General features: G+C 37.1%; 1 protein-coding gene across 4 annotated transcripts in view; it reads left to right on the top strand.

Annotated features, from left to right (window-relative positions):
- DNAJC10 (DnaJ heat shock protein family (Hsp40) member C10) overlaps positions 1 to 14,401 on the top strand; it is a gene marked incomplete at its 3' end in the record, with an annotated part of 36,923 nt that overhangs the window by 11,682 nt on the left and 10,840 nt on the right. For all 4 annotated transcript variants that reach the window (XR_013960564.1, XM_080667444.1, XM_080667443.1 and 1 more), the window contains exons 9-17: positions 406 to 449; positions 918 to 1,055; positions 5,648 to 5,737; positions 6,334 to 6,447; positions 6,915 to 7,029; positions 9,758 to 9,885; positions 10,173 to 10,289; positions 12,565 to 12,666; positions 13,907 to 14,062. Coding sequence is in view for 3 of the 4 variants with exons in the window: in XM_080667444.1 (XP_080523570.1) it covers positions 406 to 449; positions 918 to 1,055; positions 5,648 to 5,737; positions 6,334 to 6,447; positions 6,915 to 7,029; positions 9,758 to 9,885; positions 10,173 to 10,289; positions 12,565 to 12,666; positions 13,907 to 14,062 (1,004 nt within the window). The remainder of the gene's footprint in view (positions 1 to 405; positions 450 to 917; positions 1,056 to 5,647; positions 5,738 to 6,333; positions 6,448 to 6,914; positions 7,030 to 9,757; positions 9,886 to 10,172; positions 10,290 to 12,564; positions 12,667 to 13,906; positions 14,063 to 14,401) is intronic.

Raw genomic sequence — 14,401 nt, 5'->3', positions numbered from 1 at the left:
TTATTTTAAGGATTTTTTACATATTTTTATCAAAAAAATGTTTATTACATGTTATTTCTCCAAAATTGTGAGATATCTTAGGTAAAGGGGATTATTGATCAGAGAAATTTGAGAGTAAGATCCTAAAGGAATGCTTGAGAGAAAATTACTCCTTTTCTCTTTAGCTGGAAATCCTGGGAATCTAAGGGGAAGGAATAAAAGAATGAGTGAGTGAGTGAGAATGGTAATGTGTTGTGTGTGTAGAATGAAACTTTGACCGCAATAGTTATCTAGTGAGTAAAGATTTCAGCATTTACCAATAGAGCTCAAATAATTGCCTTAGAATCAGCATGATAGCTTTGTGAAAAGGCAATGAAAGTATACACTCAATAGAGCTGAAATTGCTTGCTATTTTTTTCCTTCCAGATTGTTTGACTTCACAGACACGTCTCAGACTTAGTGGCATGTTGGTAAGCATTGAATTATTTTGTAAGACTACTAGCATGTAGCCGTGTCAAAAAAAAACAAAACACCACACACACACATTTAAAAATGGATTCCAGATACTGTCTTTGGTAGTTTTTTGAACATTTAACTTGCTTATTTGTAACCTTTCTTATTTTCTGATAAATGTAGTCATAGTTGTAGGTTTCTAATAATGAACTGTGTTCAGTAAACTTTGGCATGTGGTGCTTTCATTGTCATTCACTGCTAAGTATTCTTTAATTATGAAGTCCTTTTTAACCAAAGAGTTATATATTAGTGTTTTTATCATTTCCAGACGTTATTGTTTTGTTATTTTGTTATTTAGTTAGCTCTCGTCATATAATGGTTGGGGAAGTAGTCTTTGTTTTTGATACTTTGTTGTTGAAGCTCCCTTTGTGGGGAAAATTGGTCTTCCACTTGACCTATGTTTTTATTGTTTCTTTCTATTTTAGGATGGTCTTGTTAACGTAGGGTGGATGGACTGTGCCACCCAGGCCAACCTTTGTACAAGTTTGGATATAACAACAAGTTCTACTGCCTATTTTCCTCCTGGAGCCACTTTAAATAACAAAGAGAAAAGCAATGTTTTGGTATGAATCATTTTCATTTTTTTGAATGCACACACTTAACTATGTTGTTTGTAATCAAAGAGTAAGAAAATGAATCAGTTTATATCATCTGAATGTGGAATGTTTAATAATCTAGAACAAATTTAATTTCTGGGATTCTGTTTAATACATTCTTCCGTTTGTAAAGTCTGCTATAAGAATTATTTTTAACTGGCATAAACTATTATATTTTCGAACCCCAAAGGTATGGAATACATTCTTAGGTTAAATGAATTTTCATTAGTTTCCATTTATTTATATATTTTCAGATGTTAAAATACAGATCATTGGTCGGCTTGGCTGGAACCGGTATCTATTTTTTTTAAGCACCCTGTTAGATTCTGGTATAAACTCAGTGTGGAGATCTACTGGTATGGTTCACCTCCCAAATTTTAAGAATGAGGAAACTGAGGGTCAAGCTAGTTATCAAGGAGTTAGGATAAATAATGGGATATCAGACAAGTTTCTAAGAAACTCCAAAAGAAAAGACTCAAATAAAAAACGAACTTCCTTTAGTTTTCTTTCCTGTAAATTCTTTTTTTGATGTTGATAAACAGACATTCGTTACAGAAATTCATATATAGTAAAGAAATGTTTAAACAAAGATGCAAAATTCACTGAAACCAAATCACCAAAAGACCAGTACCATCAAATTTTGGTGAATATCCTTCCAGATCTCTGCTTAGGTGTGCATACAATTAGGACTTGGTGCTGATGACTCTTCGGTTTTATCTGTGGCCTAGGTCTCTGCCCTCACTCCAGACTGCATTCTACAGCCTATTCAACATCTCTCCTGGGATATTACTTGGATGTCTGCAACTATACTCCTGATAGTCCCTAATAATATTAATCAGCTCTACCCCCAGTTTTCCCCATCTCAGTTGATGAAATATAAATGTAATATATATGGTCCTTACATGCCATACACACACACAAAGGTGGGCAAAAGTAGGTTTACAGTTGTAATGCAAATAATACAATAATTAACAAATAATGTAAGAGTAAACTATGTTTTGCATAGTCACAACTGTAAACCTACTATTGCCCACCCCTGTGTATATATAATCATTATCAACAATCCCTGAATAGTAATTCATTGACTAAAGGTGACATATTTAGATTAATCATTTCTCTCTTAATAGATATTTAAGTTGTTTCTATTTTTGATGATTATAAGCAGTGTAATGAACAATCTTGTTCATCTTTTTACATTTCCTCAATTATCTGTTTAACAGGGGTCCTCAAACTTTTAAACAGGGGGCCAGTTCACTGTCCCTCAGACTGTTGGAGGGCCGGACTATAGTTTTAAAAAAAAAACGATGAACAAATTCCTATGCGCACTGCGGGTCCGGGACGAGTCAGCTGCTAAGCAGGACAGGCAGCGGCACCCGGCGGGCCGGATAAATGTCCTTGGCGGGCTGCATGTGGCCCGCGGGCCGTAGTTTGAGGACGCCTGGTTTAGAATGAGATAGCTGCAGCAAGTTAAATTCCATTCATGTTGCCAGACTGCCCTACAGAAGTTTGTTTAACTCTGTGACATCAGTTCATGTCGTTTGCCTATACCCTGGCCAACAGTTAATATAGGGTCTTACCTTCAGTAACATGCAACCTCATATTTTAGTGAGATCTTTGGGATTTTTTTATATAAACTGCAAGCTCAGATGCAATCTTAGAAAACATAAATGAGTCATACTGGAAATATAATAACTATAAATGCTTTTATCCCTCCTAAAAGCATTTACGTTTTAAAAAATATAAGACACTATGCTAGCTAAATATATCTGGAAGGTGAAATTTAGAGACTGGACAGTATCCTTTTATATATACCACTACCAAGTTTTACACCAAGACAGACAGGTTTATAATGAGTTTGTAGTGTATTCATCACTTACATATTTACTAGAGGCCCACTGCACGAAATTTGTGCCTGGGTAGGGTCCCTAAGAGCTGCCAGCCACTGGCTGGGGCCTTCCTTTGTTCCACACCACCCCCTGGTCTACGCACATCATAGCAAGCGATGGAACTCCCAGTCAATCAAACTCCCGAGGGGACACTTTGCATGTTAGGCTTTTATATATATACTAAAGGCCTGGTGCACAAAATTCGTGCAAGGCGGGAGGGGGTCCCCTCAGCCCAGCCTGCATCCTCTCCAATCTAGGATCCCTCTCACAATCCGGGACCGCTGTCTCCTAACCGCTCTCCTGCCTGCCTGATCGCCCCTAACCACTCGCTTGCCTGCCTATCTGATCGCCCCTACCTTGCCCCCCTGCCGGCCTGAGCGCCCCTACCTTGTCTCCCTGCTGGCCTGATCACCCCTAACTTGCCCCCCTGCTGGCCTCATCACCCCTAACTTGCTCCCCTGCTGGCCTCATTGACCCTAACTTGCCCCCCTGCCTGCCTCATCAACCCTAACTTGCTCCCCTGCTGGCCTGATCGCCCCTAACCGCCTCTGCCTCGGCCCCCCACCTAAGCCACAGTCTGGCCTCCCTCTGCAGGAGACGACCTGGCGGATTAGGGAAAGGCGCTGCCCCCATTACCCTGCTGCTTCTGCCACTGCCGGCCTGAGCCTGGGCCCTTCGCAGCCGCGCCTCGGCCCTCGCAGCCGCTGCGGCTTTGTCCAGAAGGTCGTGCGGAAGACGTCTGCCCTAATTAGCCTATTACCCTTTTATTGGTATAGACTAGGGGCCCAGTTCATGAATTCGTGCACCTTGAAAGGAACTGTGGGCCATCAGGCTGCGGTGGGCACAGGGGCGGGTCTCAGCCCATCTTCTGCACCCCCGCCAAGCCCCTCCAGCTGTGGCCCCCAGCCCCGCTCCCGCCAGCGCCGCTTCCACGCACTGACGGAGCTGGCCCCGCTCGCACCCGCTGATGGCGCGGAGCCATTGAGGCCAGCACCAGCAGCAGGTGCGAGCGGCGGCTGCTGCCCCAATTGCCCCTCAGGAGCAGGGGCAGGTGATGAAGCCCTCAGGGGCAATTGGGGCGGCAGCCACCACTCGCACCCGCTGATGGCGCCGAGCGATCAGGACCAGTGCTGGGCGCCGGCAGTGGGTGCGAATGGTGGCTCTAGTGCCGGCAGTGGGTATGAGCGGAGCCAACGCTGGCAGGAGGTGCGACCACCGGGTGGGACTGTGGCACATGGGAGCAAAGAATTTCAGTAACCACCAGAGGCTCGCCCCGATGACAGTGACTGGCTCCCCACCTTGGTCTGGCACCCCCACTCACCTGCTCCACCATCCCACTGCAGTCGATGCCCGCCATGGTCCCTGCATGCCCCCTGGTGGTCAACGCACATCATAGCGACCAGTTGCTTGATTGTTCAGTTTGGTTGTTCGGTTGTTCCACCGTTTGGTCTATTTGCATATTAGGGTTTTATATATATCGATAAAATAAGCTGCTATAGGAGTATTTTTAGTGAAATCTTCATAATGAATGTGACTAAAGTGAATGAGCTGTAGTACAGAGGCATGAAAGAATTCTGTTTTGGCCTCTTAAGGCCTTTGGTAACAAAATATTTCAAATAGAGCTTTAAGAATATTTATGCTATAGATTTAAAAAACAACACAGAAAAACAGATTTCCAGGGGGGGGAAACTGACTTTGCTGTTCTTCCCATTGGTTCATATCAAGCACAATTAAGCTGTGAATACAGAGGTAGTTCTTACAAGTTTTAATGGAGTTTTAGATCTTTCAAGTAGTATTTGAATTGTCAAACATGGATGGTTTTTAATAAGATATATATATATTAAACTATTTTGTAGACCCATATACATTTTCTTGATATTACCACTGCTGCACTCTTTATAGTAACAGCTGCTTCATTGAGAATTAGACCACCAGATAATTCTGTGAGAAAAATATGCTAAGGATGAAATATGGGCAGAAGGAGATGTGTCAGAAGGGAGGTGTGCCTTCTTCAGTTATTTTTGTTTGTGTTTTAAATGAGACCTAGATCTAAAACATATTTAAAATAAGATCTTTACCAGTATAGTTTACTCTGCAAAACTCATAGGTAGTTTGGTTTTTTGGACATTATTTCTGAAAACCTCTATAATAAGGTGCCTTTTCATTTTCTAGTTATAAGTTCTTATCTTAATTCCTATTAATTATTGGTTGGGGTATGAAGTGTCATGGATCATCAAATACTCTATAGTGTTTTAACAATCCTTAAATAATGGGTAAAGCACTGGCAATCTGTATGAAACATGGTTAGCATTAACGTTGAGCTGAACGTAAGATAGCACTTTCCTCATGATGCAGTTACTCCAGGGTGTTGTGGGGATTATTGTAGAACACACAGAACAGTTAATAGGCAATTCCAGGTAACAAATACCTAATAATGAAATTTGTTTTACGTAACTTTTTAAAAAAACAGCCCAGTTATACAATTTTTAATAATTGCCAAAATATAATACTTTTTTTTTGAAAAAGATAACATTTATAATAAATAGCTTGAAAACTATTTAACTTCTGTGACTTCTTTCCTTAAAAGTTCTTCTGTGGAAACAACAACAAAAAAGACACTAAAGTAAATGGATGTTGACTTAAAAAAATTACAATATGATTCTCTTATTCTAGTTTCTTAATTCATTGGATGCTAAAGAAATATATTTGGAAATAATGCATAATCTTCCAGATTTTGAACTACTTTCGGCAGACACACTAGAGGTAATATTTTTATAATGATAAATAACATTGCTAACATTTCAAGTCTTACTATTTTAGCCAACATTTGGTTTATTCATCACTAGAGAGAAAGTAGCAGTTTCAAAGGATTATATATCAGTCAATTTTAGGTTAAACTCTAATTGCTGGAGCTGCTGGTGGCACAGGGTGGATCTGTAGTTTTGTAAAACCTAACCAGTCCTAAATGGCTTCAGGAATGTCATAAAAGCAAGATTTTGATCACAAAGCCACTTTGGATCTGATTTGAAACTTTATGTTCTTGCTTACAGAACTATTTATATTATTCACTGAGTAATTAAGAAGCAGCCTCAGAAATACTTACAGTAGAATAAGTTGTCTACTTTAACATTTTATAATGTAGTGACTTTTATCCTTCTGTAATTTTATATAATTGATTTACATAGCATTATCCCAAATAAACTACAAAATAAGAATATGGATGTGCCTGAATTTTTGACATTATTTTGAAGTAATAGTTAGGATTATTAAAATTAACTATAAGAGAATAAAAAGAAAGATTAGAACTCAGAATTTCCTGTCTCTCACATTTCTTTTTAACTTTTTAAATCACTTTTAAGGATCGGTTGGCTCATCATCGATGGCTCTTATTTTTTCATTTTGGAAAAAATGGAAATTCAAATGATCCTGAGTTGAAGAAACTAAAGACTCTACTTAAAAATGAACATATTCAAGTAAGAAAAATGTATTCTGCCCAGTTTTCTGCTACTATGTTTTCTTATTAGTTTAATACATAAAGTTATATTTTAAATAACTAGTTTTATTCCACAATGTATGAAAATGTCAACCTTTTTCTTTATTATCTGCTTCTGGGGTCTCACATGAAAAGGTTTCTTTCTCCCCCACCCCAAGATTATATAAATATTCTCTACATTTTTAGAAGGGTGGCTTTCTTAAACAACTTTATGTTATCTTGGAAATTTCTTCTCAGGTTTGTTAACTTTCTAGGAGCTTTTCTTTTTAATTGTGTTTTAGTGTTAAATGTAAATTAATTATTTCTATCTCTTTTATTTATAGCCTATTAACTTCTGTTTAGAAACTGTTGTTAAAGCAATGTCATTTTGTGATTACCCTTATGAATATTTAATTGATTGGATAAGATTTCATTTTTATCTAATTAAACCTTCTCTTTCTGCTTTAGATTGGCAAGTTTGACTGTTCCTCTGCACCAGATATCTGTAGCAATCTCTATGTTTTTCAACCATGTCTAGCAGTATTTAAAGGACAAGGAACCAAAGAATATGAAATTCATCATGGTAAGAATGGGAAAAAATGATAAAAATGTATCCTCATTTTCAAATAGTACAGGCATACTTCAAAGATACTGTGGGTTGGGTTCCAGATCTCCACAATAAAACGAATTGTAATCTTTTTGATTGGTGGAGGTTCTTGCCTTCATTTTGTAAAAAATGCAACATCTGTGCCTGGCCAGCATGGCTCAGTGGTTGAGCATAGACCAGTGATCCAGGAGGTCACGGTTTGATTCCCGGTCAGGGCACATGCCTGGGTTGCGGCCTCAAATCCCTAGTGTGGGGCATGCGGGAGGCAGCCAATCGATGATTCTTATCATTAATGTTTCTGTCTTTCTCCCTTTTCTCTGAAATCAATAAATTAACATATATACTTTTAAAACACAACATCTGTGATGCTCAATAAAGCAAAGCCCAATAAAACAAGGTTTGACTATAATTTTTAATTTTACTTTTTACCTTGTATTATATGGACATATGTATAAATAATTTATCTTATTTATTAATAAATTTGTTTCTTGTGAGGAAAGACATTTTTAACTATATTTAGTTATTTTATACTCTTGACTGTTGATCAGTGTTTCAGCAAGAACTGTGGTGACAGGTTAGGCTAGGGAGGAATTTAAGGATCTTGCTTGTTGACCAAAGTAGCACCTATAGCGTTCATTCCAGTTTGCCAAATGTAGCATCTCAACCATTATGAGTAATTTTCAGACATTCTTTTAGATGTTTCCTCCACTAGACTACCAAGCATCTCCATTGACTGCTTTGTCATCTTCCTTTAATTTATAATCACATTTCTACATTACAGCTTGTTTGGGACTGCAATTCTACATTCATGTAAGCAAAGTTCCAGTTCCTAGGGTTTGGGATGCATCACAGTCTCTCTCCTGAAAAGGTGAAATGTAGCAAGAGACAAGCAAAGTACTAACTATCACAGTGAATAACAGATACTAACATTGTGCCTGTTAAGCCCTGTGTCAGGTGTTAGGAATGCAAAGTTGTAAGACATGGACTTGACTGTCAAGAAGCTTAAAATCTCTAGTACAAGTGAGAAGAAGGAGATCTATAAGCAAATATGAAAACCAATGTAATAGCCATTATGTATAAATTAATAAAATCAAAGAGACTTTTGCATAGTATAAGTTAAGAGGTGATATTTGAATTCAGGTGACATTTGAATGCTCAATTTCCCAAAGCAAATACAGAAGAATGAGAAGTGAGTCCCTTTAGGCCATAGGAACTGTGTGAACAAAGGCTTGCTTGGCAAGGTAATCCCAGTAGTAATGACTGTTTATTCTGTACTTTTTCGATGGCAAACATTTTTCTAAAGGTTTTGCATACTTTCGTATTTTCATTTTTTTATCTTCACAACAATCCTGCAGGGGAGAAAATTGAGGCTCAGAAAGGCTAAGTAACTTTGCCCATGACAAAAACTGGTAACTGGTCAAGTAGATTTTGTATCCAAATATATCTGACGCCAAAGCCTAGGCTTACAGTTCACTAAATGCTACCTCCTTAAAGTGCTAGAAATGACCAGGTTTTAATAATGGAGTTCTGTTCTTTTTTTACCTTTGAAATATTTCTGACTCCTCTTCATTTCTGTGCTTGCTGTATTATTTCAGATCTGCCGAGAACCAATTCTAGCATGTAATAATTACAAGAGTTCCGTCAAAAGGTTGATGGGACTTGGGTGGCTCAACAAGGGTGAGCCACATATGTAGTTTACCTGTTGGAAACGGCTAAGGCACTTCCCCCAAACCTGAATAGGATTATTGTTAGCTGCCAGACAGCTCAGGGCATTTTATTGCCTCCTGTTGGCCAAACACCTGAACAGCTGTAGGCTATTCCCCAAACTGGTAATGCTTCTGTATCCTTTGATACCCTTCCCTTTGAAGTGTATATTTCCACCTTGCCTTGGGACAAATTGTGTTAGAATAAAAGCATGGGTCCTTGGTCAAGGTAAGAGTCTTCAGTTCCTTTTAGCTGAAGTTCCTCTGACCCCCAGTGCCTTTCAAAACTATCTTTCATCCTTGGACTCCTTCTTAATCATCTATGCGCAGCCCCTTTCTCCAGAATGCTGAACCCTTTGTAAGGCTGGGAAAAGAACCCCAGCACAGATCCATCCAGTACTGTATCATCCTCTGATACAGTTTTCCATCTCATAGCCTTCCTTCTTTATTGTTGGTTATTTGTTTTATTTGCATTTATTGCCCTAGAACATCTAAAACATTCTCATGTCACTTTTCTGCCTTGACTGCTGATTTCTTTTAAAATAAAGTTCAGATTTCTTAGCATAGGAGCAATGACTGTCTGTTTTGCTCACCATTCTATGTCCAGCACCTAGAATGGTGCCTGGTGTATAGTAGGAACTTAGTATATAGTTGTTAAATTAACAGTATACATTCACAATCTGCCTCTGATGGCTCTTTCAGCCTCATATTTACCCTTCCAAATAATTGTAGCTCCAGCTACTTGTGGATCTGTGAAAATATGATGTTCTTTCACTCCTCTGTGCCTCCATATAAAATTTTTCTTCCTCCTGCATTCTAATCATTCCTTCTTGCCCTTCCAAATACAGGGGTGGACAAAAGTAGGTTTATACTTGTGAGTACGTGAAACAGAGTTTATTCTTGTATTATTATTTATTAATATATTACTTTCCATACGAACATGTTTTTATAAATAAAAGGCAGAATATGGATTTTAACTTTTCTCTTACTCAATTTCAAAGGGAAGAAGATTCTCTATGATATACTTGCCTTTGCCAAAGAAAGTGTTCATTCTCATGTTACCACACTTGGACCTCAAAATTTTCCTGCCAATGACAAAGAACCATGGCTTGTTGATTTTTTTGCCCCTGTAAGTTATTTTTATCTGTCAAAATTCAATATTGTCAGATTTTCTCTTGTTACAGCAAAAAGACATTTTCTAGATAACCTTGAACCATGGATACAGTTTGGCTACAAACACATATTGTATCTAAGAGAGCACTGATGTACCTCCCTCTAAGGATTAAGTATATACAAGCATAAGATTTGCAACTAAGTGTGGTTTGTCTTACTTAAATTGCTTGCTGCAAAAATGATGTAAGTTTTTGTTGTTCTTTTTATTTGGCTCAGTGCTTATGAATATTTTCTCTTTTGTAGTGGTGTCCACCATGTCGAGCTTTATTACCAGAGTTACGAAAAGCATCAAAGCATCTTTATGGTCAGCTTAAATTTGGTACACTAGATTGTACAGTTCATGAGGGACTTTGTAACATGGTAAGGCAAAGTATTAAAAGTGTTTTCTAATTAATCTGATATTAAAATAATAACCTTTTCAAAAATACATCTACATTTAGAATAGTAACAAATTGTTTAAACGAATAATTTCAACAAAATTATGATGGATTAAAACATGATAATATATGTAGTTAAGTGTAGATATAGTCTTATTTATTAAACTCAGGAAAATATTTAGTTGACTTGATAAAATATATGATTTTTCAATTATTTAAGATCTTTATATTTTTTTAACTTAATATTTCCTTTTGGCAGTTGATAGCTTTATTCTTTGGCTTTCCTTGTAATCGGATAGCTAATCGAAGGAAATTAAAATGAATGAGATATGAGGTTAATTAATATTCACTCTTCAGTTCTAAAAAGTACTAGAAATTATATACCTCATGATGAAAGTATGCAATGCCCCCTATAAAATATTCTTGGAAAAAATTTAAATCAAGTCATCAGCTCTATTAGTGTTTTGAAGAATAGATTAAGTGACAACATGGGTGTGCAATTTGCAAATCCCCTCATGTAGAGGACTTTATAGGACAAACACCCAGTTTATTGGACACATTTATTAAAAGGGAAAGAAGATTAAAGACTTAGGAGACATGCCATTCAAGTGTAAATTTAGTCTAATGATTTTCAGGAATTGTTAATTTTTAGATATGAAAATGATAGTGTGGTTATATTTGGGGGAAATATATGTTTTTAATATACTGAAATATTTCTGAATGAAATGATAAGTTATCTGGAATTATCTTTAAAATAATCTTGGGATAGGGTAGAGTGGGAGGAAGTATAGAGGAATTAAGAGTAGCCATGAGGCCTGGCCACAGTGGCTCAGTGGTTGAGTGTTGACTCATGAACCAAGAGATCACAGTTTGATTCCTGGTCAGGGCACATGCTTAAGTTTTGGCCTTGATCCCCAGTAGGGGACATGCAGAAGGCAGCCGATCAATGCTTCTCTCTCCTCAATGCTTCTGTCTCTATCCCTCTCCCTTCCTCTCTCTCTAAAAAAATCAATAAAAACATATTAAAAAAAAAAAAGCCGTGAGTAAATGATTATTGTAGTCCCAAGAGTACATGAGACTTTATTGTTTTTTTGTGTGTATTTTAAATCAAAATTTATAAAAACTAAAACTTTTTTTAAAAAGATAAATGGAAGTGAATGTAGGATGAAATGTTTATGGCATCTGTGTGAGGACTAATTTCTCCACACACAAAAGCTAAATATAAAAATCAATGAATATGAATGAATTTGACTACATTAAATGTAAAAACTATTACCAAAGAGACACTATAAAGTTAAGGAAACAGGCTGCACATATAACTGACAAAGCCTTACAGGCCAGAATATTTAAAGACAATAAATCAATTTTTTTTTCTTTTTTTTTTTTTTTATTGCTTCTTTACAGAGAGGAAGGGAGAGGGAGAGAGAGTTAGAAACATCAATGAGAGAGAAACATCAATCAGCTGCCTCCTGCACACCCCCTACTGGGGATGTTCCCGCAACCAAGGTACGTGCCCTTGACCGGAATCAAACCTGGGACCCTTGAGTCCGCAGGCTGACGCTCTATCCACTGAGCCAAACCAGTTAGGGCTAAAGACAATAAATCAATTTTTAAAAATTTCTTGAAAAAAAGTTTACAGACATCGCAAAAGAGGAAATGCAACAAACATAAAAAATGTTCAACTTAAACTAAGTTCAGGGGAGTAAAAAGGGACCAAGCTCATAATTATCCATGATCACTTCCCTGCATTTGATGCCTTTGGATTTTATGTCTTACTAGTAGCCCTGTGCACGAATCTGTGCGCCAGTAGCGCTCTGCATGGCCTGGCCGCTCCGCACCCGCTGCCCAGAGGCCCTCCACGGCCGGGGTGGAACGCTTGCCTCGTCGCCGTGGCGACGAAGCAAGCATTCCACCAAGCCCCTCACGCTACCCACCTTCCCCCTGGGACTAGGGGACTCCAGCAGGGCTGAGAGGACTGGACACCACCATCTTTGTGACAGAGTGATGGTTAATTTGCATATTACCCTTTTATTAGATAGGATGTAGTACCTATAAGTAAGGGTTAGGTATTCATCAGTACAACTGTGAATCCAGTTCTTTTGCAAATTTTGTCCAGGCTAAAATTTTTCAGTCACCAGCAATTTAGCAATGGGTTTTTTAAATCATATTACTTAAATAAAGGCAAACTGGTTATAAATTTGAAACAAATTGGTTAAATGTATAAAACCATGTTTAATTTGTCTTCTCATTCTTAACAGTATAACATTCAGGCTTATCCAACAACAGTGGTGTTCAACCAGTCCAATGTTCATGAATATGAAGGCCATCACTCTGCTGAACATATCTTGGAGTTCATAGAGGTATTTAAGTTACTTTAATTCTGTAGTATTATAAATTATAGAGGTAATGTAAGTTATTTTAAGTTCATGGCTGTAAATCTTTCTGTGTGTGTATACTCTTTGTATAAATACTTAATCATGTTTAATAACAGGATTTATTCTCATACCAACACATTATTTTCTGACAAGGAAATGAATTTCTTACATTTTTCTAATGTTTTACTCTTATTATGTACTTACTATAGACTAAGAATAAGTCTGTGTTTTGTTTATTATCTAGTTCAGTGCCTTGTACTTAGTGGGCACAACTATTTCTTGAATACATTGGAATTATATTTTCACATAAAGCTTTGCCACCCCCTCTCCATGTTGTCTCAGCTAGAACCACCACAGCTTCTTTTAGGTCTATCCATAGAGACGAGATAGGCGTAAACTCAGTATCATCCAGGAAATGTGTGGGTGAGGAAGGGCAGTCTAGCCCAACCCCCAATGGAGGGCCTCTTTCAAGCCTGGGCAGCTGTGCCACACCCGTTATCAGCACAGAAGTGCCCTATATCTATAGCATCTCCTTTTTCCCCACTAATAATATTAATTGACTAAAATAGTTAAACAGGTTTCTTAAGAATGAAAAATTTTAGATTATTTATGTAGTGACCATTCTCTGTCCTTTTCTCTCCATCCTCCTCCAGAATAATAGTTTTTGATTTTGTGTTGTTTTGATTTTTGAGTTTTCCCCCAGTGAAGCTAACATCTTCGTTAATATTACCCAATCATGATAGACTAAAGCTTTGTTAAAACAGCATTTGGAGCGAGTGATTTGTAGAGAGGTTGTGCAGTGTCTCCAGTCAGAATGTCAGGAAAATAGACTAATAGGCTTTCCATTATTAATTAAAGAGCCATTTCCAAACCAATCATTGGTTCTAAAACAGAACTATATCTTATGTACACATCTGGGAAGCTCTTGAAAATCTTGCCTCATCTCATAATCTTAAAGTTGTCTTTATTTTAGTGATAAATAGAAATAGGAACAGAATATACCTTAATTTAAGAAGACTGATAGGAAAAAATCCAAACTTAATAAAAAATTGGGATCATTTCTTTCTTTTTAAATTAATTCACTATAAATGCTCTTTAAATATCCTTAAGTATCTTTTTATTATTCAAAAACATTTTTCTAAATGACTGATACCAACCATTTGCCAAGAATATATGAACAGCTCTTTTTCTATATCTGTTATAATGGAAGCTGTATTGTTTTTAGGATCTTATGAATCCTTCAGTGATCTCCCTGTCACCCACCACTTTCAATGAACTAGTTAAACAAAGAAAACATGATGAAGTCTGGATGGTTGATTTCTATTCTCCGTGGTGTCATCCATGTCAAGTTTTAATGCCAGAATGGAAAAGAATGGCCCGGGTATAGTAAAATCATTTATTTTAAATCTAAACATTTACTAAGAATGTTTATTTAACAGAATTATTATGAAACTGGCATGAGTAAACCCACCTCTAGATTATAACTTAACAGTTCTGATCATACCACTTGGATTTCAACTTAGCTTCCGTCTGGTATATGAATGGTATTAGAATAATTTACCATTTTTTGTGTTTCACTCCGTATGTGTTTGACCAAATTTCTGCCAACGTCAACCCAAAGGTCTCCTTTATTTTTATTTTTAGAGCTCAAATATAGTGTCTTCACAATATTGTAGGACTTAAAAATAGCTTTGATCTACAACACTATTAGGATTTTTTA

This window comes from Plecotus auritus (genome assembly GCF_963455305.1).
Source record: "Plecotus auritus genome assembly, chromosome: 5".
Classification (NCBI taxonomy): domain Eukaryota; kingdom Metazoa; phylum Chordata; class Mammalia; order Chiroptera; family Vespertilionidae; genus Plecotus; species Plecotus auritus.
The sequence above is the reverse complement of the archived record's forward strand: the minus strand, read 5'-3'. Positions and strand labels throughout refer to the sequence as shown.